This window comes from Petaurus breviceps, unplaced genomic scaffold (genome assembly GCF_028583685.1).
Source record: "Petaurus breviceps papuanus isolate PSGF00001 unplaced genomic scaffold, PetGlider_PUasm1.0 171, whole genome shotgun sequence".
NCBI lineage: Eukaryota > Metazoa > Chordata > Mammalia > Diprotodontia > Petauridae > Petaurus > Petaurus breviceps.
In genome coordinates, this window is record NW_027185754.1 from 11,659,910 (window position 1) to 11,687,253 (window position 27,344).

At 43.6% G+C, this 27,344-nt stretch overlaps 1 protein-coding gene across 1 annotated transcript in view; it reads right to left on the reverse strand.

The window, feature by feature from the left end:
- The window catches only part of GPT2 (glutamic--pyruvic transaminase 2), a 52,650-nt gene that overhangs the window by 20,027 nt on the left and 5,279 nt on the right, over nt 1-27,344 (reverse strand). The window contains exons 3-6 of the mRNA XM_069082560.1: nt 19,173-19,262; nt 15,028-15,136; nt 8,498-8,631; nt 4,631-4,874 (exon numbers count right to left, since the gene is read on the reverse strand). Of these exons, the coding sequence (XP_068938661.1) occupies nt 4,631-4,874; nt 8,498-8,631; nt 15,028-15,136; nt 19,173-19,262 (577 nt within the window). The remainder of the gene's footprint in view (nt 1-4,630; nt 4,875-8,497; nt 8,632-15,027; nt 15,137-19,172; nt 19,263-27,344) is intronic.

Consider the following 27,344-nt stretch of genomic DNA (forward strand, 5'->3'; position numbering starts at 1 on the left):
ATCAACCCTTCTCTCTCCTGCCACTATCATGCCAGAGTCAGTGTGGGCTGCCTTAGATGATATGCCTCGGGCCCCTCCAAAAGCACTCTTCCTTAGCATGCTGGAGCACATCAGGGATGAGTCAATTACTAGTCAAACTGTCATATACTTTTGTGGAATAGGGAGAAATGCTGCAAACAGCAGGAGGAGCAAACATTGAGGGAAATGAATGAATGAACTCCGCTATCTTCTTGTCAAGCCCGACCCAGTCATATGGATTCCCTTATTCCCAGGCAACCACAAACCAGCCCATAATCAGGAACAAACCATTACAGTGCCCTGATAACTATGAGTTTGGGCATCAATCCAGGAGTCTCTTCTGAAGGTTTTAAGTCCTTATTCACACTCTAATCTGCCTATAGTGTTATTACCACAGGGGAGTGTTACAACTCTAAAAGAAGGTGCTTAAAAGTCACATAGGTATTTTGTTTGCTTTTCATGATTAGACTTGGCACCTTAGACCTAAGCTATTTATCAGGCATAACTTTTTAAAATTTATTTTTATTTTTAGATTTTTTTTTTTTGCTTTTTGGAGTGGGGAAGGTAGGGCAATTGGGGTTAAGTGACTTGCCCAAGGTCACACAGCTAGTTTTGTGTTAAGTGTCTGAGGACAGATTTGAACTCAGGTCCTCCTGACTCCAGGGCCAGTGCTCTATTCACTGTGTAGGCATAACTTTTTAAAGTTTGAAAAGCCCAGGCTTTCACAACCCACCAATATTTATTCTGTGGCAATTCAAGCTACTCGGATTGCTATGAAGAATCAAAGTCCCCACTGGTCCACAACAGATGGGGGGCATAGTTTCTGAGAGTTGCTTAAGGGCATACAAAGGTCTTGTTTGGGGCCACTGTTTAAAGGGGGGAAAAGCTACAGAAACATATGGCCAGCATATCCTTCCTCCTGACAGGTGATCTTAATTTTAAATGTAAATCAAGTGAACAATCCCTTTAGACATTTAACCTGTTTGTCTCAGTTTTCTCAACCGTAAAATAGGGATAATAATTATACACACACACACACACACACACACACACACACGCATATATATATAGAGAAAGAGAGAGAGAGAGAGAGAAGGAGAGAAGGAGGGAGGGGGAGAGAGATAGAGACACCAAAAACTTGTCAAGTGCTTAATACAGTATTTGGCACATTGTAAGGGCTATGTAAATATCAGGTATTATTACTCCCAGAAAGTCTTTACAAACTCAAGTGATCTTTTTTACCCCTTTCATGTAGCTGTGGATAAGAAAAGTATTTTTCCAAGTAAACTGGTTAAAACCAAATGCATCATAGCCTTTTTGTGGGAGCAAAGAATTGGAAACCAAGTGGGTGTCCATCAATAATAGAAAAATGACTGAATAATCTATGGTATATGAGAGATGCAGGCTTTATTGCACCATAAGAAATGACCAATGGGGTGGCTAGGTGGCACAGTGAATAGAGCACCCAGCCCTGGAGTCAGGAGAACCTGAGTTCAAATCCAGTGTGAGACACAACACAAAAACTAGCCGTGTGACCTCGGGCAAGTCACTTAAGTTCAATTCCTCCCTCGAAAAAGAAAAAAGAAATGACCAATGTGAGGAACTCAGAGAAACCCTGGAAGAATAATATAAACTGGTTCAGGGAGAAAGAACACAATAAACAAAAAGACCATAATGTAAATGAAACAGAAGTTAATTGTAACCAATCAGTTTTGCTCTACCAGCTTTTCTTCATTACAGACTATAGTAACAAAACAAAACCCCACCAAAAAGAAAAAAAATACACCAAAATCAAAAACTTCAGAATGATAAAATAGCTGTGTCCATCAGGAATTCAAATGCTGCTTTCACCTGAGTGGAGGAACAATTTATGTCCCTGAGAAAAGATTCTAGAATGAACTCATACATACTTCAGCTGCTGCACATTTTATCTCCAAAGGGAAAAGGAACAATGATCATTTAATAGATTTTTCAGGCTGAGTAAAAGGAATGTGAAGCTAGCAGCTAGGATAGATTCAGGAAGTGTAGTGTAGAACACTGTTGTTGAAAACAACAAAAGAAAAATATATACCATTTATTTTGCTTTTCAACCCATGAAAAATCTGATTTTTTTTTTCACATAGCAAGTCCTCCTTCACCCACTCAGTTAAACACTTGCAATATTGAGGAAGAAAAAAAAAGTTATACAAACCCCACCAACAGAGCAAACACAGCAGACTGGTTATGCAACATTCTGCACCTGTAGTCCCCCACTTCTTTGCAAAGCATTTCCAAAGACATTTATTCAGATCTCAAAACACACACTACACACTAGGTTCTGGGTCAAGGAGAGGACACATACCTCCACTGTGCATACTGGCTCATAAAAACACAAGAAAGAATTTGAAAATGGTAGGAAGAGCAGGAAAATTTTCTAAACTGGCAATTAGATTGTGCCTTAATAGATAAATTTCTGCTTAAGTGCTTCCAATTAGTTAGCTATTGGTAGAGGCAGGCAAGAGACTCAAAACCACACCCTTGCCCTGAAAAACATCCCTATTGATTTGCTTATCGTGACTTAATGGACATATAGAAGCCCCATCAAAAGAAGGGATCTCCGGCTAGTTCCAACAGGTACTGACAGTCTGTCTGACCCTGGAGAAGTCATTTGGCCTTGGTGAGTTTTAAGTCCCAAGTCACTTCCTGCCTTCTACAGGAAGTCTTCCCCAACCCCTCTTAATTCCAGTGCCTTCCTTCTGTTAATTATCTCCTAGTCATCCTGTGTATAGCTACACACACACACACACACACACACACACACACACACACACACACACGTCTGTGTGTGTCCCCCTTCCATTAGATTGTAAGTTCCTTGAAAGTAGAGACTTGTCTTTTGCTTCTTTTTGTGTCCCAAAAGCTTAACACAGTGCCTGGCACATAGTAGGTGCCTAATAAATGTTAAAAAAAAAATTAGTTTTGGGGCGGCTGGGTGGCACAGTGAATAGAGCACAGGCCCTGGAGTCAGGAGGACCTGAGTCAAATCTGGCCTCAGACACTTAAAACAAAAACTAGCCGTGTGACCTTGGGCAAGTCACTTAACCCCAACTGCCCTACCTTCCCCCCTCCAAAAAAAAGCAAAAAAAAAATTGTTTAGTGTCTCCATCTGCAAAATGAATTCAATATCTATACTACATATCACAGAGGTTTGAGGAAAAGGAATTTCAGTAAACTATGAAGAGCTCTAGAAATGTGCACTGTAAGTCAAGATGATTTTTTTAAAATCACTTAATCTCTCTATACCAGATTCCTCATCAGTAAAATTGGAATAATGTTTCTACTGCCTATCTCACAAGGCCAAGATTTGGAGTCAAGAGTACTTGGGTTCAAAACCCAATTTTCCTACTTATTCAGTTGTATGGTCCTGGAAAAAACATCGAGCCTTTCTAAATCTTAGTTTGCTCAAGTGTAAAATGGGAAGCGAGAGGCAGCAAGGTATAGTATCTAGTATTTAGCTGTTATTATTGACTTTATACACAGCAGGTGCTAAAAAAAAAAGGTATGAATTACATTTTAAAAATCATCTTATAAACTATAAAATGACATATAATATCAGCTTTTGGGGACAGACTTATGATTTCATTTGTGGGAGAGAATTCCCTCTGCCGATGAAGATTAGCAACTCTTCTGAACTCAGAGCGCTGGAGAGTTGCTGGGCCCCTGAGAGGTTATGGGACTTGCACAGAGCTAGTATGCTTCAGAGACAGAACTTGAAGCCAGGTCATCTTGACTCTGAGGTCAACTCTCTGCATGATTCACACGATCATACTGCCCTTCTAGGTTGTGAGTTATTATCATTATTATTCTACCCACATCAAACTAGCTTGTGGTGAAATAAAAGGAACCTCCTGTGGCATCAGGATTCTAGGCCTACTGGTTTTTAAAAGTTACTTTATTTTTTGTTTTCAATATTCACTTCCATAAGATTCTAAGTTCTAAATTCTCTCCCTTCCCTAAGATGGTATGCAATCTGATGCAGGCTCTACATATATATTCGTATTAAACATATTTTCACATTAGTCATGTTGTAAAGAAGAATTAGAACCAATGGGAGGAAGAAACAAAACAACAAAAAAGAGAGACAGCAGATAGTCTGCTTCGACCTGCACTGACTCCACAGTTCCTTTTCTGGATGTGGATAGCATTTTCCTTCGTGAGTCTTTTGGTGTTGTCTTAGATCAAGGCCTACTGTTTTGCTGTTGTACTCTGAGAAGCTTAGTAGCAGTGCAAGGGCCTACTAGTGAATTAAATACTACCAAGAGAAAATCCTCTCTTCTGGGAAACTCTGCTACCTCCACATGGAACAATGGAAAAGCCTTCCTAACTTGCTGTCCATGGCTGCTGGTCCTTGGTGACTACTTCATACCCCATCATTATCTGTTTTGTATACTTCCATTAATCCCAAGACCCTCATTTCATTTCTTCCTTCCTTCGAAGAGCATAAAAATGTTTAACCTCACACAGCACTTAGACTGAGTTGAATACTTGCTCCATTACAGCCAGAAGTAAAGTTATGCTTTGATTAACCTGAAAATAACAGTTGTCTGGGTTATTTCTTCAACACCATTTTTACCTGTAGGGTTTCCAGGGTTGATGATGCAGAGGACTTTGGGGTTACAGTACTCCTTGGCTTCAGTCACTGCCCTTCGGAGCTCATTTACATCCAGAGCCCAGCAGTTTTCTTCATCCAGGTAATAGTTCACCTGGATGGCATCCAACTCCGAAATGACAGCCGAGTACAGGGGATACTGGGGTATGGGGATCAACACTCCAGTCCGGGACTTTCCTCCACCAGACACCAGAATCTTTAGAATTGTCTACAAGGGGGAAAGTGAGGGGGAAGTTGAATTAGGATCTTTTTTCATCATCCACCTATTCCTGGTTACCTTTCACAAACTTAGGCCAACCAAACTATAGTGTTGTTCTGGCTGTGAAAGAAACCTCTAACACTCCAGTACAAAGCGTAGGACTGTACACAGCTCACAGACTATTAGAGGTAAAAGGGTCTTTGAAAAATCATCTAATTCAATCCCATCCAGGAAACCCTTAGGGCTCCGGTTGACCTTTTCCCTTTCAGAACCCATGAAAAGACAAATGAAAAAAGCCTTGGCTTCAGAGCAAAAGTGGCATATTTAGTCCCTGTAGAAGAAAAAACTTCCTATTAATAGCAATGGCATTTATGAAGTGCTTTAAGGCTTGCAAAATACATCACCTACATTATTCCATTTGATTCTGGAACAGAACTTGAAGCTGTCCGCCTGATTCCAGCACTCTACACCCCCTTACCTGCCTCTACCAGGAATTAACTGTCTTGGGATGTGGAGGGCTCCCCCTCAGTGGAAGGGTGGGTTCCTAGCTCTGCTAGCTATGATGCAGAAGGAGATCCTTTATGAGTCACAGATGGGCCTAGATAGCCTTTTAGGTCCCTCCCAACTCTGTGGCTCTCTAAGACTTGGATTCAATTCCCACCTTTGCTGTTTGCCACCTATAGGATTTTGAATAAATTACTTCAACTCTCTGGCCCCATCTATAAAATGAGAAGGGAGGGGACACAACTGGATAATCTCTAAGCTCCCTTCCCACTTAAAACCTTACACTCTTAAATACACCCCCCCCCCCCCATAAACTCCACAGCAATACCATCCCAATCCACCAGAGGGAGCTACAAACCGTTTTCCACGCCAGAGAGCAATGCAGGCCATGTGGGTGTAAGACACATGCTGAAACCATGTGGGAGAAAAATCCCTAATTCAGGGTCTTCCAGGGGGTAGATAATTCATTCAGTTTAACGAGCCAAAACCACATTCCTAGTGGAACAACCTCCCACTCCGCACACAGGCCTGTGTTCTCTTTTGTTCCTTCCCACACTGGCTGTGTAGAGTTGGAACTTTCAAAAAATTAACTATGAACACAATTAATCAAAGGGCCATGTGTGCCGCCCAGTTACTGGAGACAGCTGTCTTCCCCGTCACTGCCTACTCAAAATGTCTTCCAGGACGAAACGGGGTATTCCTGACAGCACAGAGTTAAAAAATAAAATAAGCCCAAATCAGGCACAGTGGGCTCTTGTTCTGGCTTGGGAACACACTTGCTTTGTCATCGATGGAAAGTATCTCTGGGCCTCGCTCTCTGTAACATTTCTTTCATCCTCTATAATATCAGAGAATTTGAGGAAATCTCAATTCCAGGCCCAAGTTCTGCCATAAGCCTGCTCTGTGACCCATGGCAAATAATGTTACCTCTATGGTCATCAGATTAATCATCTGTCAAATGGGGAAAATAATATTGCCAACCTCCCTCTCAAGAGAATAAAGATCAAAGCCTAGCTATGTAAATGAAAATGAAACCTCTCCAATCCAAATGCCCAGCATTCCTCCTCTTTTTCTGAAAAACAAGACAAGAGACCAAGAAAAACCTCAGGAAAAGGGGAAGGAACAGTTCTCTACCACTAGACTCCAAGGGTACAGACAGCCTCCCTGGGACAAATCCCTTCAAATCCTGGATTCTAGACATCAGCTAATGAGTATCCCACTCTCCAAAGTACAGTGGAAAGGAAGGAAGGAAACAAGTCCTTATTAAGAGACTACTAAGTGTCAGAAACATCAAACATTATCTGATTTGATACAACCCTGGGAGGTAAGTACTATTACTGGCCCCATTTTACAGATGAGGAAATGAAGTCAGAGAGAGGTTAAGTGACTTACCCAGGGTCGCACAGCTAGTAAATATCTGAGGTTAAACTGAACTCAGGTCTTCCTGACTTCCAAGATGGTTCTATGGTCTGTGCCACACCTACTGCCTAGGAGCAGCTAGGTATACAGAATGATACAGGACAGAGGTTTGAACTTCCATCTAAAATGCTAGGAGGTTCTAACCTTAGTTGGAGGCTATGGGCTTCAAGAGAATTTTGTTAACAATTGTTTTTATAATTTTTTTTATAAATATCCCAAAGTAGGTTAGGGCAGCTGGGTGGCACAGTGGAGAGAGAGCTGATCCCAAAGTCAGGAAGGCTCCTCTTCCTGAGTTCAAATCTGGCCTCAGACACTTCCTAGCTGTGTGACCCTGGATAAGTCATTTAAACCTGTTTGCCTCAGTTTCCTCATCTGTAAAATGAGTTGGAGAAGGAAATGGCAAACCACCCCAGTATCTTTGCCAAAAAAGGACCAAAACAACCCAAATGGGGTAACAAAAAGCAAGAGTTGGTCATGACTGGAAACAACTGAGCAATAAAAAATAGGTAAAACTTGGATGAGTGGCGGGGGGGAGGTGGTTCAAACATCCTCAGATTCAAATGAGCCTGGGAATCACTGGTAGTCTGGTGAAGCAGGATGGAAGCTGGTGAGGTTCGGTGCCTTAAACACTGTTTTTCTTTTGTGAGGGTGGTAACTAAGGAGTGGGTTCTACCCTGCCCACTGCCCAGCCCCCTTCAGAGAAAGCTGTGTCTCTCTGCAATTCCAAAGGTAGAGACTAGAGGAGAGAGTTATTTCTCCTTTGTTTTCACTTTCCCCCTATCTAGCCTACTTTGTCCAACACCACCAAAGGGGCACATGGAGAACAAGAGCCTGTAGCTGGAAGGTCTTTGTGGGCCAAGTGCCGCCCCCTTATTTGACAGATGAGAAGAGTGGGGCCCAGAGAGATTGGGTGACTTGCCAGGGTCACACAGTCACAAAGGGTCTAGGGCAGCTGCCCTGAAAGCTTTTTTCTTTCCATCCTCGGCACCTAGCCCAGTGCCTGGACCACAGGAGGCAGGTGCTTAATAAAGGCTTGCTGATTTATTGCTTGGACTGGAGAATCTCTTCAAGCTATTCCATCTCTAACATTCTGTGGCCTATGGTTCTATTCTGTCCTTCGGGAGCCTGGTTCTAGTATGGACTTCAAAGCTATATGAAGGTAGCAATTTATAAAGTAGGAAAAAAATCAGACAAGTAAAGTCGTATTTACTTATTGTCTAAGTAACAATCACTGACATTTATAGAGTGCTCTGAAGTTTGCAAAATGAAAATAAGCATATACCACACCTAGTACCAGTTTTCTCATTCATTTATAAAATGAGAGCACTGGACCAGAAAGTCTCTGAGACCCATGAGATAATTGGAGCCTTACAACTCTGTGAGATAGGTGCTATTATTACTTTCATTTTGCAGATATGGACATTAAAGTCCAGAGAAGTGAATTAAAGGACTTAGCCAGGTTACACACCTCGTTAAGTGTCTGAGTGAGGATCTGAACCCAGGTTTTCCTGACTCTAAGGTCAGCCTTCTTTTTCGCTGTACTTTGCTGTCTTTGAAAGAGCTAACAAGTCCTCAAACTCTCCATTCTCATTTTCGAGGCTGCTGGGACAGGTCTTGTGGCTGGGTGGAGTTTCTTTTCCCTCCTATCAGTCTTCCTTGCTCCCTCTCCCTCCTCCCAAAACACAGCTACAAAGAAGGCCAGCACCTACAGAAATGCCGTCGCTAGCTCCAGTTGTCAGGTAAATGTTGTCTGGGTCTGCAGGCACACCGCCATCTCTCCTCTCAATGTACGCTGCCACATCTTCTCGGATGCAGTTGACACCCTGGCTGGCACTGTAAGCCCCTGGAAGACAGCAACCAAATGCTATGACACAGGCACACCTACCACCCTGAAAGCACTGCATGTCTGGTCACTTACAAACTAGAACCCAGTGGCTGAATGGGAAAAGCAACGGTCCAGCAGACAAGGCCACATGCTCCAGTCTTGACCTTCCTCCCAGCCTCCCACCCACCCCCAGGTAAATCTCTAGGCCTTAATATTTTCACGTACAAATTGGGGGATAATAATACCTGCCATCTTTACCTTTCTGGGATAAAAAGACAATATCAACTGTCCTGTATTGTTGTCTAATAAATTGAACAAGCATTTATAAGTATCGAGACAGAAAGACAGAAATTAAATAGTGCTTACCCTCAAGGAATTTACATGGTGGTGGGGGAGGCAGTATGGGATCTTTAGTTCTTCCCAATGAATTGGGTTTTTATTTGGCCTAACCCCTGGGAGTTGGATTGGCATGGGGTACAAAATCTGTAAATTCAGATGTAAGGCACTGAACCTGCTGGTAAGAAGCCTACACAGAGTTTCTAGTCTGCAGTCTGACACTAGACATACAACTCTAAGCAGGTCACTTAACCCGGAAGGAACAAGCCTTTCTCTAAGACCATAAACTGCAGCACACTTGCAGATCTGGGCTGAGAGAGGGAACTCCTCCCCCTGGGAAATGCCCCATAACAAAATTTTTTGACAGTATTGTCACATGATGGGGATTAGTCTCATCATCTCGACTAATCCTCGAGCTCCCCAAAGCAGATTTTATGTCTTCTCCTATTTCTGTAACCCTGAACGTCCAGAACAGTGCCTGGAGGGTAGCAAGTGGTCAGTGAGACAATGACTGGCTGGGTCTGCTCTGTTTATTAGCCATAGGAGAACAAGAAAGCTTGTTTCTCCCCGTTGTCCTAAAGGGCTGACATGCCCTTAGATAGCCAGTAATGTTAGGCGTTTCTATGGTATTAAAAGATAGTACTCATGTGGTCCAATGTGTTCCTCTATCACACAATAACTAATATATTATATTACTTTATCAGCAGGATATAGAAAAGGCAGAACAGCATGGTAAGGAGAGAGCTGGTCTTGGAGCCAGGAAAACCTTGACCCAAGTCCCCCCTTTAACACATACAAGCAATAGCAATGTGGAAAGTGAAGTGACACCCACCCTCCCCCCCCCACGGTGAGTCAATCTAAGGAACTCTGTGAGGCTGTATGCCATCTAGGAGCCCCTCCCTAGACTAAAGAAATCACAGGTCCAGTGCCTATGTCTCATCCTATTAGCCTTATAACATCCCATATTTCTAGGGGGCTTAGGCTTAAGAAATGCTTTCTTCACAACTCTCTGAAATAGGTGGTAGATGTACTGTTGTCCCCATTTGTAAAGTGAGGAAGAACAAAAAGGCCTAGAGAGAAGGAAGTGACTTGATCATCATAAGGCCAATGCTTTTTTTGGAGTGGCACCCTGAAAAAATGGAGAGAAGTCCAAGACCGGTACACTTAAGAGGCCTGGATTCAAATCCTGCCTCAGGTACTTACTGGCTACGTAGGCAGGAGAAAATCATTTAATATTTCTGAGCATTAATTTCCTCATTTTAAAAATGAGTACCTTATGCATATACCCTTTGATTTAGCAATACCACTGCTAGGTCTACATCCCAAAGACATCAAAAAAAGGGAGGGAAAGGACCTATCTGTACGAAAATATTTATAGCAGCTTTTTTTGTGACGGCTAAGAATTGGAAATCAAAGGGATGCCCACCAATCAGGGAATGGCTGAACGAGCTGTGGTATATGACTGTAATGGAATATTACTGTGCTGTAAAAAATTATAAGCAGGATGATTTCAGAAAAACCTGGAAAGACTTACATGAAATGATGTATAGTGAACAGAACCAGGAGAATATTATATACAGTAACAGCAATATTGTGCGATGAAAAGCTGTGAATGACTTAGCTATTCTCAACAATACAATGATCTAAGAAAATCCCAAAGGACTAATGATGAAGCATACTATCCACCTCCAGAGAAAGAACTGATATTGGTTGGATACAGACTGAATCATGCTAGTTTAACTTTTTTTTCCTTTCATTCTTATTCTTTTATTCAAGTCTTCTTGTACAAAATGACTAATATGGAAATATTTTACATAATTACATATGTACAACCTATATCTGATTGCTTACCATCTCAGGGAGGGGTGAAGGGAGGGAAGGACAGAATTTGGAACTCAAAACTTAAAAAAGAAACAAATGCTAAAAATTGTTTTAACATGTAATTGGGTGGAAAATATTCATGTGTATATATATGTATGTGTAATAATATATATGTGTGCATATATATGTATACACAATATGTGCTTATATATCCTGTAGATGTCCTGTAGAATACTGACCTACCTCACAAAGCTGTTGTGCTGCTCAAAAGCAATGACTATAAAATCATTGTGTGTATTTTAAAGCTTTATGTAAGTGTTAGCTATTATTACATCATGCTGGCTTCTTATATCGGCTTATCTTTATGTCTTTAACTACAGGTGTTGAGCCAAGGACCAACTGAAGGGCAAATACAAGAATGACCTGTTCTTCAAACAAAAAAGGAAAAAGCTATTACTGGAGAGAATAGAAAAACATGGGCTTCGTAAAAAATATCTTTTGTCTCAACAGAAAAGTCACAATCCTGGCTCAATCATTGTGAGGTGCCTGGTACAGAGACATCTAACAATAGCTGGAGATATTAATAAATTTCTCCTTTGTCTTGATCAAAGAGTCTCTAGGCTGATAGGCCTAAGTTAAATAAGTAACAGGAAGACGGGATAGAAGAGCTAAAAGGGACTTTTAGAGATCAGCTGGCCCGAACCCTCTCATTTTATAAGGGAGGAAATTGAGGACCACAAAGAAGTGATTTGCTCATTGCCACACAGTAACTAGAATAGCTATTTTTTATGAAGGAGCCGGGCCAGCCTACCTTTCTTCTCTTTTTGGACCTGTTCCCGACTTTCTGGTCTTCAGAATCATGCCTCTACTGCTTTCTCATCCTAGAACTTCCCTCAGCATCCGGGGCCTCCTCACCATGGAATATCTCTCTGCAAGGCCAGGCCTCCAATCTCCCATTAGTGAATCGCTCTTGGAGCTCCCATTCCATGAAGGGACCAGACCAGCCTGCTTTCATTCTCCTTCAATACCTATTCCTGACTTTTTTTTCTGGACTTCCAAATCATGCAATCCATATCCTCATTCCTTCTTTCCCCCTTTTTAGCTCCCTTTTGTGTCTTGTCTTTCCCCATTAGAGTGTAAGCTTCTTGAGGACAGGAACTTTTTGTTTTCTTTTTGCTTCTATGTGTATCTCCAGTGCTTAGCACAGTGACTGGAATCTAGGAAGCAAATAAATGTTTGTTTCCTTCTTTCCAAGTCCTCTGACCTCAAATCCGGTGTTCTTTCTGACACCTCACACTGCTTCCTTCCCTTATGTTTTACTGGTTATTGGAAGCAAATGAGCTGTGCTGCCATAACTCCAGCTCTGTGGTCAGAGGGGTAAATTCTTCTATGAGTAGAATCTGGTCACAGGGAGACATGGACACTCCTTCCCACCCCTCGTCCCTTCCAATCTAGTTGGCTGGTAGAGACCACCAAAAGCTACTCCAGAAGCTGGAGTTTAGGCACCGAGCAGCATCGCTTTCTTCCAACAAGTACGGCTCAGTGAAACAAACATTCAACCTGGTGCAATAATCTCTTATGGGGTCTTCCCACCACTCTTCTCTCTACTCTTTGCTGTCCAGTTTTTTCAGTCATGTCCAATTCTTCGTGACCCCACTTTGGGTTTTCTTGGCAGAGATACTCGAATGGCTTGACATTTCCTTCTCCAGCTCATTTTACAGATGAGGAAATTGAGGCAAACAGTTAAGTGACTTGCCCAGGATCACAAAGTTAGGAAGTGTCTAAGGCCAGGTTTGAATTCAGAAAGATAAGTCTTCCTAAACCCAAGCCCAGAGCTCTATCCACTGAAGCACCCAGGTGCCCCCTCTCTCTTCTAATTCATGCTTTATATGTCAGAATAATCTTCCAAATATGTTATGCCACTCCTCTACTCAAAACCCTGCACTGGCTGCAGATTGCCTACTGTTCAAACTCCTTAACCTGGCATGCAAGGCCCATGACAAACACAGTGATACCCTAACTTTACCTTCCCAGTCTTATTAGCCATCATGCTCCAGACAAACTGGAGTCCTTTTCTCTGAAGATTCCTTGTACTTTTCCATTTCTGAGGCTTTGCTTATACTATATTTCCATGCCTGGAATACCCTGTCTTTCTGGCTCTCACCAAACATTTACACCGATCATCTACAAGTATGCATTCCAGTTGCCAGGGTATTTTTCTTCTAATAGACTGTGAACTCCATAAGGGCAAGCACTGCATCTTAGCTTTGTGTTATTCTATCTCCTCGGCACCTACCACAGTGTCCTTTACACAACAAGCCTTTGATGTTTGCTGAATTAGGGTGGCAGCATGACTGAGTGGACAGGTCTGTAGCCAGAAGACCCTAGTTCAAATCTAGTGCCTCTGTTATTTACTACCGAGGGGACCTTGTGCTGATCAGTGACCCTCTCTGGGTTCTTCAGATCTTTGTCTGTAAAATGAGGAAGGGCACAGGAATGTGTCACTAAATTCTATAAATAAGGACAAACTTCTGTTTCCCTTGCAAGAAAACCTGAAATGGTAAAAGACATGCTGTGACAGATGGAAGAGTAGGCAGAAAGGGAGTACAGATGTGTTCCTATTTGGTGAAAATATCTTAGCACAGAGTTACCACTCTACAGACACAGAACACACATCTGCAAGAAAGAAAAAACAAACAAACATCTTGTATGACATTTCAAGGGAACCCCGAGAAGCACCCCTGGAGTTCCACAGGGGCACTCTAGGGAGTTCTGACCCACAGGGTAACTTGACCTTCACCAAGTTTCTTTGTAGTCAGGGCTGCCTGCAGGATACTGAAGAAAGAAAAGGCACGGTTTTTCCACGACCCAGGGCCTTGAAGTAGTTTTCCCCCTGCCTGTGTTCTGGATCTCAGCATTCAAGGTCAAGCCATCGCAGAAGGGGTTAGGGGAAGGGAAGAGAATGAGAGAAAACACAAGGACCAGGCTACTTCCTGGAAGACAATGAATATGAACCAGGAGGCCTAGTCAGCCTAAGGGTCAGAGGACAAATGGAAGAGCTGGTAATAAAAAGTAATGAGAAGAACGAAAAGGCAGAGAGACTATAGCTCATAATCTGCAAGAAAGCTCTGTCTTCCTGGCTGTCCTGGTTGATATCATGCTCGTGGAGAAACAAGTGGGTTCTGGACTCCATTTCCCTACTGCTTCTACTCTACTCTAAAAAAAGGCAGTTGAATAACTCTTGGGCAGAGGGGATAGGAAGGCTTTGGTTTCACACAAAACTGCGGGTCTTTCACTAAGGGGGGGCACCTCTAAGCAGGCAGGGTACAGGAGCAGAAAAAAAAGAGAAAACAAAGAATTCCCAAGACCTCAAAGGCTGGACATTTGGCCTCCAATGAGGAGCTGGCTGGTTATTCACTTTTTTCCCAGTAGGGAAAGGGGAAAGAGAATATCATTTTCACCCCAAACAGCTCAAGGGGGCCAGATTCCTAGCCCTCTATTTGTGGTATATAGAATTCCCAGGCCCTCCTGCAGACTGATGTTCTCAATAAGGATGCAGAAGAAAGCAGGTCATGAGTGGCCCTGGGGTGGAAGGAACTTCAAACTCAGTGAAATGGAAAATTTAAGTGAGGTTCAAGATATACTCAGTCCTAAAAAGGAAAACAGAGAAAAGGAAAAAAAGAGGGGTGGGTGGGTGTGTATGTGTGTGTGTGTGAGTATGCGTGTGAGTATGAGTGTGCGTGTGAGTATGAGTGTTTGTGTGTGAATGTGTATGTGTCTGAGTATGAGTGTGTGTCTGTGTGTGTGTGGTCACTAGAATTAATGCCTGAGGTGAAAGAATGATTAGCAAGCCAAGCAGTGTCACTGCTTCTGTTTACTTTCCTATTCCCAAAGGTCATAGCTAAATGTCTTCGATCTCCTTAGGGCCACTGACAAATGAAAACTATTTACAGAACCTGCCCAGGTGGTAAAATCCAAGCTTTATGAAACAACACTTTTGTCTGTCAACTGCCCTTTGAAAGCTAAGGAAGACTTTATTTAAAACAAGTATCTCTGAATACAGAAAGTTAACCTAAGCATAACCAAGGATATAGCAATCAGTTTTCCTCCTCTGGGAATATTACCCAGCATTTGTTATGTTAGTCATTAACATGCACAATTTAGCCTAAAGTCTTTTATCCCCTCCAATATGACACACACAAGTAATCCCTCCCCACGCTACCCCCCATCTCAGGCACATCCCATTTAAGGGCTCACCCAGGCTGTTCCCCCCACACGCCTTTAAGATCCTCCTGGCTCGGTTCTTGGCATCCTCTGGGAAGCTAGGGCTGTCCAACAGGTTTGGATATGTGCAAAGAGCCACCACCTAGAAGGGGAGAAAGGTGCATGGGCCTCTTTCCCAGAACCTTAACTTACTCCTTGACACGTGATCTTAAGTCCCAAGAGACAACCACAAAGGGAGGAAAAACTCTCTGAACATGCACACCTGGGATCTGTTCCAGAGATGACAGCAGCTCACCTCTCCCTGGGATGATCTGCTAGAGGCCAGCTAGTGGGGAGGCTGATCAAAATATAATGGCTCATAGGTCTATGACATTTTGAGGTTTACAGAAGATTTTACTCACAATTCTGATAGGCAGGGCAGGGACAGGCTTGGAGCAGTTAGGTGATTTGCCAACAGTTGCACAGCTAAATAAAGCTCAGGGCCAGGACTTGAACCCACACCTCCTGACCCCTATGTTCCATGCTCTCCTCCTATTCCATCTCATACTTTTGGCAGAAGAGGAATGAGAAGAAGGGAAATGCAGACAGCCACTGAGCTCCAGGGCACTGTCTGAATGGCCTAGGACTTGGGCACTAAAAGGGGAGCTGAGAAGCACAGTGTCATTCTGCAGTTCCTTCTATGAGTAGGAGCTGGGAAACCATTCATGGAATTTCCTGTGGAGAAACAGGGAAGGTGCAAAGGGTTAAGGAGTTCTCAACTTTTTCTTGTGTTACGGATCCCTTGGACAACCCGGTGGAAGCCTCTGGAGCCCTTCTCAGAGTAATGCTTTTAAATTCATAAAATACACAGGCTCATAAAGGAAACCTACAGTATTAAAACAGTTAAATATTTTTTAGAAAGTTCACAGACCTCAGGTTAAGAACTGCTGCTTGAGTTAGGGGCTCCAACTGCACTTTTTCGTGGAGAGCAAACTCAAAAGCCATCTGATAGGCACTCAAACAAGAAGCATAAGGCACTGGATGGAGGTGGCCCACAGCTAATTAACATGGGGAGGAATCACAGAAGATGTGTCCTGTCTGCATAATCTAAAGCTCCTCTTCCTGTTGTCCTACTCAGTCTCACTCTCCTCCTAACCACAAGCTTTCCAAGTTGGAAGACACACAACCAGAAGGAATAGCATTCAGCAAAGAGTTGCTGGTTGAAAAAAGCTGAAACAAGACCAATCTGTGTCCTGCAGCTTTCTGGGCTCCCGGGTACACTGGATAGGTGTGTAGAGAAGTCTGTTCTGAGGCAGAACCAATTCAAATCCCCTCAAGTTCAGTTCCAGTCCACTTAATGAGCCCTTTGACTTTTTTTTTCCACCCTGTACATCCCATCTTCATCCTCCCTGGCTCCCACTTTGTTTGTCTGTTTCTTCCAAGAAATCTTATTTAATGATTTGCTATGTCCTGGGACTCAGATTAGGGATTTTTCTGATTTCAGCAGCTTGACCCAGCAAAAAGTGACGCCAGCCCCTGTTTGAAAAGGTCAGCAGAACAGTCTGCTAAGGTATGTGGGGAAGAGGGAATATAGACAAAAATCTCTCTGTCCCTCAGTGGCTTTTCATCCCTGGACCAGCCCTTATCCACTCCCACAGAGGCTACAACATGACTGGGCAACATCTGATTGGGAGTCTTCAGGGCCAAGCCCCCCTTTTTTAGTTCAAGAAAACTATTTTCTCTCTTTTTAAAATTTTTTTTGCTTTTTTTTTTGGAGGGCAATTTGGGGTTAAGTGATTTGCCCAAGGTCACACGGCTAGTTTTGTTAAGTGTCTGAGGCCAGATTTGAACTCAGGTCCTCCTGACTCCAGGGCCAGTGCTGTATTCACTGAGCCACCTAGCCGCCCCAAAACTATTTTCTCTTATAACATGTATAGCCTCTGTAATGGTAATGCTGCAGACAAAGGGATGGACTCAGGAAACCTAGGTTCAAATCACAGTTCTAACACTTCCCGAGTGACCCTAGGGGAACCGTTCTGTCTAAAGTCACCATTTCTTCTCAGTGGGGACAACAGTGACATTTGGAGATTCATCTCACAGGGTTGCAGGAAAAAGCACTTTGCAAATCTTCAAGTGCTACAGAAATGCATATATTATTATTGTGGTTGTTGCTGTTGTTGTTGTTGCTATTAGCTCATGCCCAAGCTAGTCACTTACCTACCAGCCGAGGATGAATAAAAACAGTGGTTGCCCAGAGAGGAGGAAAAGAACAGTGAAGTCACTTGTTCTCAGTGCCAAGACTCCCTCTGTGGGGGAAGCCAGGCAGGCTGTGGGGAAAAAAGGGCATGTGGGGGCAGGTCAATTTTCTATCCTTGTTTACAAGGCTGTCTTGGTCTCATGAACTGTCCATTAAAAAAAAAAGGCTATGCTGTTATTTTAAATAAAAACAGGTCTTGGGCCACGTTTCTGGTGGTATTTTATAGAGGAAAATGAAAAAGCTTCCCAGTGAGAACTGAGGGCTCCCTGGGGACTCCTCCGGATCCTGCTCAGGCCAGGTGTATTTAGAGACAGATAACCCCTCCCAGCAGCAAGACCCAGCAGGGCCTCATGGAGCACTGGACGGAGCTCCTTTAGAGGGATGTTTAAACAAAGCAATCCTCGTCCCTGTTTACTGCCTCCAGACTGTTTCTTCCTCTTGCACTTTTAGCCCACGTGGTGTTCTGATTATCTGCATGCCTGCTTGCAGAACTACAAAGACACTAGCCTTAACTACCACCTCCTCAGAGACTTCCGGAGCTCTGTCTCCATCTGTGCATTGCTGTCCCCCCTAGGATTATAGTGCTGCCTCCACATGGCCCCCAGATCAGCTTTCCTCCCATGACTCCCACCTTCCTGTCCCCTTTTCTTGGTGACCTTGGTGCTGAGCCTTGACTCTCAGGCACTACGTAGGAATCCCTAGAAATGCCAGGTTCCCATCCCTGTATCTCTAAATCTGAGAGGCAGAAGGAACTTCAGGGGTTTTCTAGTCCTACCTATACTCAGAGAAGAATTCTCTTTACAAGGCCCTTGAGAAGTGGGCATACAGGTCTCTGGTGAGGGACAACCCATTATCTCTTGAGGAAGTGCATTCCACTCTTGGACAGTTCTAATTGTTGTGAAGTTTTCCTTACACTGAGCTAAAATATGCCTCTTTGTAACTTCCAGGTTTCTAGGTCTACCCTTTGGAACCAAGGCGGACAAAAAATCTAAACGAGGGGAGAAAAACCTGAGGCCTTGAGGCCACATGTGGCCCTCTAGTTCCTTGGGTGTGACCTTTTGACGGAGTCCAAGTTTTACAGAACAAATCCTTTTATTAAGGGGATGTGTTTTGTGAAGTTTGGATTCAATCAAAGAGCTGCACTTGAGGACCTAGGGGGACACATGTGGCCTTGAGGCTGCAGGTTCCCCACCCCTGGTCTAAGCCCTCTCCTACCGAGAGTCTTTTAAATACTTGAAGCCTAGAATTGTGCCCCCTACCACTGTTACCACCACAACAAGGGAAACAAGAGTGGTATGGTGGAAAGAGTAATGGCTTTGGATGTGGAGGACCTGGGATCAAATCCTGACTGCCACTCATGTATGTGACCTTCAGCAAGTCACCCAGCCTCTACTGGGACTGGCAAATGAGAGGGGTGCCGTGACAAGAACTCTAATATCCCTCCCAGTTGTCAATCTATGATTTGAAGTCTCCTCCAGTCTAAACCAAGCAAACCCTAAAAGCATCAGATCTCCATGAAATCTTATTTAGAGATCTGCCACGTCCTTGGGCCTTAGGGGGGATTACTTCAATTTCAGCAGATGATTCCAGCAACAGTGAGGTTGAGTCCCTGCTTGAAAAGGGCAGCAGAGTTGTCAGAGAGGTTAGGTGGGGCTGGGTGGTAAAGAAGGGGAAGGAGATGGAGATTAAAGAGCAAGAGGAGAACGTTGCAAACTGGAGATGAAGGCTCCAAGGAGGCAGACGATGCAAGCAAGGTCAAAAGCACATCTGTCACAGCAGCTGGAGCCGGCCACTTCCCAGGAAGAAGAGCTGAGTAGTCATAGACTACACCGAATGGCAGAGGCTGTTGTCTCTTGTTTTCCCACAAGCCCACCCCCCTGTAAACTAAACAACACTACTTTCCCCTTAGACCATCACAAAGAGCTTGTGCCCGAGTCCTTACCTGTCGGAGGAAGGTGATCGGCTGCTGGCCCATTGCATGGGCATCCCCAATGTTGGCTTTTATGACTTCTGTGAAAGGCTTTTTGATACCCTAGGGAGAGAACACAATGTACTAGGTGGTTACTTATAGGATGGAGGCAGTGTTTCTCAACAGAAAGAACAATGACTCTGGAGTCAGAAAGCATAATATCTGGGTGACCTTTGGCAAAATACATAACTTCCCTGGACCTCAGTCCTCATCTGTGCAATGAAGGGACTGGACTAGGCAGCTTCTGAGGTCCCTTCCATCTCTATGATCCTATGGGCAGGTAGAGCCCAGATTTTAAGGAAAATTTTATTTCAATTTCTCCCTCTCACCCTAAGACCCTCCCCTTATCGAGAAGGAAAGAAAAACCAGACCCTGTTACTAACATGTATAATTAAGCAAAACTAATTTCCACATTGATCGTGTCCAAAAAAAATCTCATTCTGTACCCTGAGTCCTTCACCTCTCCAACAGGGATAGCTTGTTTTATCACTAGTCCTCTGGAATTGTGGATGGTCATCATGCTGATCAGAATTCCTAATTCTTTCAAAGTTGTTTGTCTTTACCATACTCTTGTCATTGTATAAACTTCTGGCTCAGTTCACTCCACCCAGCATCTATTCAAATAAATCTTCCCAGTTTCTCTGAAACAACCCCCTTCATTATTTAGTATAGCACAAATTACATTTATATATCATAACTTGTTTAGCCATTCCCCAATTGATGAGTACCTAGGGCTCTGATTATTAGAAAGACTAATGCTGAATGGTATTCTCACAAGAGACTCGTGCTCCTGAAAGGCTACAATAACAGCTTTGGGGAGGGGAGATATAATCACTTCTCAGAGCATCCAGAAGCAACAAGGTATACTTGGTTTGAAAGTCCCTGAGGTTTCTGGCTCTCCCCAGAGAACCATTCTCACTGCAAAGAAGAGTTAGGAGGGGGCACACAGGGAACGGAGGACGATCAGGTCACACATGCCCTCTAGAGACATTTACTCTCATTGAAAGTCTCTATCATCTTTGCCTCCTGAACAAATGGCTGGGATTCTTCAGACTGCCCCCCCGCCAGGAGGCAGATGTAACTACACAAGAGCCACAGAGAACACCAGGAGCGGAAGCTTCTGTTCACAACTTGGTTAAAGGAAAATGGATGCAGTCCTCCACTGCCATTGGAGAGTGGTCATGGTAGGGTAGGGGCTATTGAAAGAGGGAGGGGGCATCAGGTAGAAAAAGTCCCTTGAAATGCCAAAGTGAATATGCACAAAGGGGGAAGGGGAAAAAAAGATTTTATTGAAAGCTTATGATTCCAACTCAAGCCCAGGGTTATATACAAACAGTGCATAGCTATCCCTTTCACATTGAGGAGGTTAGGGACACACTATCTAGAACATGCACATAAAATTTTTTGGTCTTCCCTTCGTACCACAGAAGGATTAAAAGACAAGATATGGGGGCAGCTAGGTGGCTCTGGTGAATAGAGCACCAGCCCTGGAGTCAGGAGGACCTGAGTTCAAATCAGGCCTCAGACACCTCTCTCTCTCTCTCTCTCACACACACAAACACAAAAAAACTAGCCGTGTGACCTTGGTCAAGTCACATAACCCCAAATGCCCTGCCCACCCCCCTCCAAAACAGCAAAAAAAAAAGAGAGATAAGATATGTTGATATTATATAATTCTATACATATATTTTATGCATTTCTGAGTTTCTAAACTTTTTCTGTGTCATCTGCTGGCCTTCACATGTCATGTGCAGCTTCCACAACTCCCCGAAAATTCCCATTTAATAATTTCTTATGTTGACCCTTGACATTGAAACTTGGACAAGGAAAATTATGTTGTGGAAGGGATAATTGTATATCAAAAGCAGAACTGGAGCCCAAGGCAGTTATTTACTGACAAATAAATATTGTAGAGTACTACTGTCAACACTGAGACTCATAGGTTAGATAAGGCACAGTCTCATCTCTTAGGAGATAAGACAGCATAGATAAAGGTACAAAGATATGGTGAGAAGAACACTGGCCTAAGGAGTCAAAGACCTAAGGGTTCAAATTCCAACTCTGTTACTTACTACCTCGATACCTTGAGCAAGTCATTTACTGGTTTCCTCATATGTAAAATGAAGGGTCTGAAGTAGATGGTCCATAAGGTCTTTTCAGCTCTTATTCCTATGGCCCAATGCTGGATTCAGTGATCCTCTCTGTGCTTTAGATAACCATCAGATCTATGTGTTCAGGCCTGACCTCCAGGCTCACATCTCCAGCTGCTTATTAGACTTCTTCAGCTGGATGTCCCACAGACATCTTAAACTCAATTCATCTTTTCCCCCAAACCCTGATATCTTCTTAACTTCTCTGTTACTGTAAAAGGTACCACCATCCTCCCAATCACCCAGGCTGTCAACCATGTCATGCTCAACTCCTCACTCCCTCATCTCCTACACCCAATCAATTGTCAAATGTTGTCATTTCTCCTTCTTTCTTGATACTGCTACCACCCTGATACAGGTCCTCATCACCTCACACTGGACCACTGAAACAGCCCACTTACTGGTCTGCCTGCCCCAAGCCCCACCAATCCCCACAACCCCATCCTCCATTCAACTATCAAAATGATCTTCCTAAAAAACAAGTCTGACTACGTCATCCCCTTAGTCAATTAAGACCAGTGGCTCCCTATTCTCCCCAGGATCAAATATAAAATATTGTTTGGCTTTTAAAGCCCTCCATAAACCGGATCCTTCCCATCTGTCTTCCTACTCTTCTCACATCTTTCCCACGTCTGCTCTGCAATCCGATGACGCCGGCCTCTGCTGATCCTCAACAGGACCCTCCGTCCCTGTCTCCTTCTCCTGACTCTAAGTACTTTCACTAGTTGTCTCCCACAGGCCTGGAACTCTCTCCTCATCTCTGGCTCTCCTAGCTTCCTTGGCTCTCCTTCAAGGTTAAGCTATGCATTCCCATCTTCTATAAGAAGCATTAGCCAGTCCTCCTTAATCTTAGTGTCTTCCCTCTGAGATGACTCCCTATTTATCTTGCTTATATATATTTTGAAAATAGTTGTCTTTTCTGTGAGACTGTGAGCTCCTTGAGAGCTGGGACTGTTTTTTGCCTTTTTTTTTTTTTTAATTCCCAGGTCTTAGTACAGTTCCTGGCATAGCAGGTGCTTAAATATGCTAGCTGACTGATAAGAAGATAACTCTTCAATCGCCTTCCCTCCAAAGATCCAGAAAAAAACATTAGTAATAGCACAGACACAAGTCTAGTGCATCACGAGAGAATCAGGCACCCTCCACTAGAACAAGGCAAAAGGAGGTCTACCACTTGGTTCTCAGATTCCTTGTCTCACTCAAGTAGAAGGCTATGAACCCAAGACCTCCTTGCCGATTTGGGTCAATTCACAGAAGATGGAAAGTTTTTTGCTTCGAGGTCCCCAGAAATCACTTGGGGAAGACCTCCCCCCCAAAAGGACTTCTTTTAAGGGGCCTCAGAGTGATATGGAAGCCAAACACACCTATCCTGCAAAAATTGAAATGGGAGATTGGCAGGAGAGATGCCTAATAATGCAAGCCACATTTCCCTTGTAACAAACCAAGGGGGGGGGGGGGGAGGTAGAAGGGAGCCAGAAGGGTGGCAGCCTTGGGAGAGAGCCAGACACATGGGAATTGAGTCCAGTCTCATGGAGATGTTTAGGAACCAGAAGACTGAGATGCTAAGAGAAAAGGGCAGGGGAGTGGAGTAATGGTGATACACTGATGAAAAGACAAACCAGCAGACTCCCCAGGGAATATGTTCCAGGACTATGTGGTCAAGGGGCTGGCCCTGAGAAAGACGCCTAAGCCCACAGTCCCATAGCACCTTGGAAACCAGCCTGGCTTACTGGCACAAAGATCTTTCTGTCAGCCTGGCTCACTCCCATAGGCTCCCCAGGCATAACCAACTGAATGAAATTTCCATGGCTCCAAATTAATATATTCGCTGGAAGGAAGCAAACCTGTCACTGGCATGACAGCAAGCAACCAAAACACAGCTGTAGAACTTCACTGCAGGCCCATTATCCTGCATAAGAATAATACTTGGGAAGAACCTCCCCCTGCCCCTGCCCCCCAACCCCTTTTCCCTGGCCAACTTCTTCACTCCCTGTTTCACCCAATGGATTCAAAGCTTGCTTTGTAGGGGGCTTGGGAATGTTGAATTCCTCTTTTCTGTGTGTCCTTGAGACAGCCCAATGATAGATGGTTTCAGGAGCAGGGAAGTCAGCCACAGATCCCTACCCCCAACATCCCCCCCACCAAAGCATGGCTAGTTCCTTTCAAATGGCTATTTGAGCCCTTTTGAGCATGGTGGTGGAGAGGGTGGAAGGGGTACACAAGGCTGCCCAGCTACTGAGGCAGGAGTCAAAGCACAGAATACAAGCTTGGGTTTTCCAACAAGGGAAGGGATTCTTTCTCTGCTAAACCCCTGGAGATTTGGCAGTGTGGGGAGGAACTCTCTACTGGCACCCTCCCCCCAAATACTTGTGTCTCCCTATGGAGGCACATGAAGATCAAGTCCTTAAGGGTGGATTACAACCCCTAATTATGTACATTTTGCCCAAGATATTTGGGAGACAATTACCCTCCTCTAATGCCCCACACACAGCCTCAGGGTCCTGGTCTAAATCCATACACAGCACTCACCAGATAGCCCTCCCCTTCACCAACTTAGAGTAGTGAAGCCACAGATGTTTATCTGGCTGGGAGGATCCTTAATTTCTCTAATTTCACCCTACCCCCACCCCACTTTCCAATCTAATCTCCCTCTGCTTAACTAATATCCTATCAGGTTAGGGGTAGAGAGATCAACACATATACCCAACACTCTCTAGATTGAGGTTCTAGTCTCTGAAAAAATTTAGACAATGCAAACCAAAAGATTCCCATACCAATTTATCTTTTACAGAAGAACTTATCTAGCTATGCGATCTTCCAGCATCTCTATGGTTAAGGTTCCTTTTCTGCCAAATGTGGATGATAATTTCTGCCCTACATGCTTCATCTCAAGGCTGTTTGCCAGCATCACAAGAGCTGATGGATGTGAACAGGGCTTTGACAAACGCAAAGTGCTAGGCAGAGGCAAAAGGCTGTTATTATTATTAGGACTACCGGATCATGGTCCCAGGAGCACTCCTCTCCCATCCATTCTCCACACAGATGCCAGGTCTGACTATGCTTCAACTAAGTCAATAAACTCCCATGGCTCCTCCCCATCACCTCTAGGATCAAATATGAACTGTTTGGGATTTAATGCCCTTTGCAACTTGGCTCCAAACTACCTTTCCAGGTCAGGTACACATTATTCCTGCTCTGGCCTTCCTACTGTTCCTTTCACACAATATTCCATCTGCCATCATAGTAGCTGTAATGACTGTCCCTAACTCCTGGGATTCGCTCCAGATTCACCTCTAACTCCTAAAAATCTCTCATTTCCTTCAAAGCTCAGCTCAAAAATGTATCTCTCACATGACTTTCCAGATTTCCGCCCCATACCACTTGCTAATTCTGTAATTCTACCCCCAATTACTTATTTCATATATATTTTGTGTATGCTTATAGGTGTACATGCTGTCTCCCCTAATAGAATCTAAGTTGCTAGAGGTTGGGGATGGTTTTGTTCTTGACTCTATGGCCCCAAAACTTAGCAGAGCTCTAAAACACAGAACTGGGAGCACAATAAATGTTTGTTTAGTGATCACTCTTGTTGCTGCTCAAAGAAAGTTTGGATTAGGGCAGATTGCCTAGGAGAAAGGGGAGCTGAATCCACAAGAAGAGGGATTGGCCCTCTGGCTCCTTTCTCTTGATCCTTTCTGCAAAGGACCAAAAAGATCACAGACTGGGGAATACAAGAAGTTAACTTGAGGCTCTTGCAGAAAACCCAAGGTTTTCTGCAAAGGGGAACCTCATAAACCCACAACCTCTTAAGAGCCCTGGGGCCCTGGGAACTTCCTACCAACAAATGCTTCCAAAGGCCACCAGAGAAAGCTTCCTCACAAATTGGGCAATGGCAGCCAGGTTCAGGGCTACAAATAAGGCCCTGAAGGACACCAGAAACCTGGGGGGAGGCTCAGCATCTTAAAGCAAAATCAAGGGGAAGAAACAAGACTTTGGATTACGTAAGTCCTCCACCCAGCCTTCTCCAGGAAGCCAGAATCCAGAAATAGCCTGACCAGGTTATTAAGAAGAGATTATAGATCAGGGCTCCAAGTGTCTAATTGCCTAGCATCAAATCAAGCAGCTCCCTGTCTCCAGGGGAAGACAGCTCAGACTGGCCAGTTGCTGAGGTATTTTGTCAATGTGTGATGTGGCTGAACACCTAAGGTCCAGCTGCTCCCAGAAGAATGACATCTGCACCTACAGTGTAAGCCAGATGCAGATGTCAAAAGACTCAGGTTTGAGCCCTGGCTCCAATACTTACTGGCTGTATAACCTCAAGTAGTTCACATCTATGAATCTCAGTCTCCTCATCTGCAAAATGGTCTAATACCTGCACTACCTATCTTATAAAGTTGTGAGAACAGTGCTTTGTAAGTAACAGCTGTTTCTCCAGGGGAAGGGACTGGTCAAAAAGACCAGTAGCCCAGCTTTCCAGCAGGACTACTATGAAGAAAATGTTTTATCAGCTGTAAAGCGGTATATGTAACTGAGAACCACTTATTATCTATCTCCTGTTTCAAATTTCATGAGTGAAATGCTAGACCTTAGAGAAAGAAGAGGGCCTGCAAGAAGGGTTAACTGAGGGTAGAGGTGCCAATGAAAGAGCCAAGAGGAACTGAAAATATACATATCCATGGCATCAACAAGAAGTTAGCAGCCAGGGTTTTCAAGGAACTGCTGCATCAGCAGCAGCCTATGAGGAGTCCCACAGGGTCAGCCCACTTTGCTTAAGATTAAATGGGGGAAGAGGAAGAAGGTTGGGGGCAAAGGTTGAGGGTCACTGGTCTTCATTAATTACATGATATGTAATGTCTTAACTCAATCTCTCCAACAAGCAATCCTTATTGTTTAAGAAAAAAGAAAATACAAGCTTAACGAAGATAAATGATTCTTTGCATTTCTATACTGATTGCTTCTTTTCTGTTAACTTCCCAACCATGACTTGGAAGTTAGAAGGCAGATAGTGCTATCCCCATTTTACAGAAGAAGAAATTAAGGTCCACATATTAAGTGAGCCGTCCAAGTTTTACACAGCAAATTAATGGCAAAAACACTAGTCAGCTGACTAATGATTAATGTGAATATATTTATAGATCCTATATTCAAGTGCGTGCCACCATGATGGGGGGAGGGGAGGAGGAAGGGGATAAAATGTGAAACTCAAGGGACTGTGGAACTAAATGTTGTAGATTAAAAGTAAATAAACAAATCAATTTAGTTAATTAAAAAAAATACAAAAAAAAAACCCACTAGTCAGTCAGTCAACAAGGATTTACTAAGCACTTCCTAATTGCTAGGCCCTATGCTAAATGCTAGGGATTCACAGAATATCAGTGATACTATTCTGCCTTCAATGAGTGCATATTCTAACAACAATATATAAATGATTATGTATATACAAGATACATGAAGAATAGATAGAGGGTAATCTCAGAGGGAAGGCACTATCAGAGGGTAGATTGACAAAGGCCACCAGCAGGTCTCCCAACATCCCTTTTAAAACTTGATTTTTCAGATGGTCCAAATTTCAGCCATTAAAAGGCAGGCAAAAACCTCACAGAAACATTTAATCCTCTTCACTTCCCACCTGGTATATCAACATGTGCCAGTCTTAGTCTTAAGGGCCATTGTAGCAACATGGGCTAAATAAACACCAAGCAAAAAATGAGGCAAGATGGAGAAAAGCTCAGGGTGGGGGCCTTCTCCCTTCATTCTCACAAAGCACTCTGTTTTCTAACTCTAATGCGCTTCTCATAACATACCCTGGAGTATCACAGAAATGTGGTATATAATATACGAGTTCAACAAATGTTTACTGACTTTGAATTAGCACACTCAAGTCAGGAATGTCTTACCTAAATTCTGTACCTTCCCTAGTGTCTAGCACAGTACTTTGCATAGAAAAAGTGCCTCATAAATGTTTATTATATTTGTATTTTGAAACTCCTGTTCA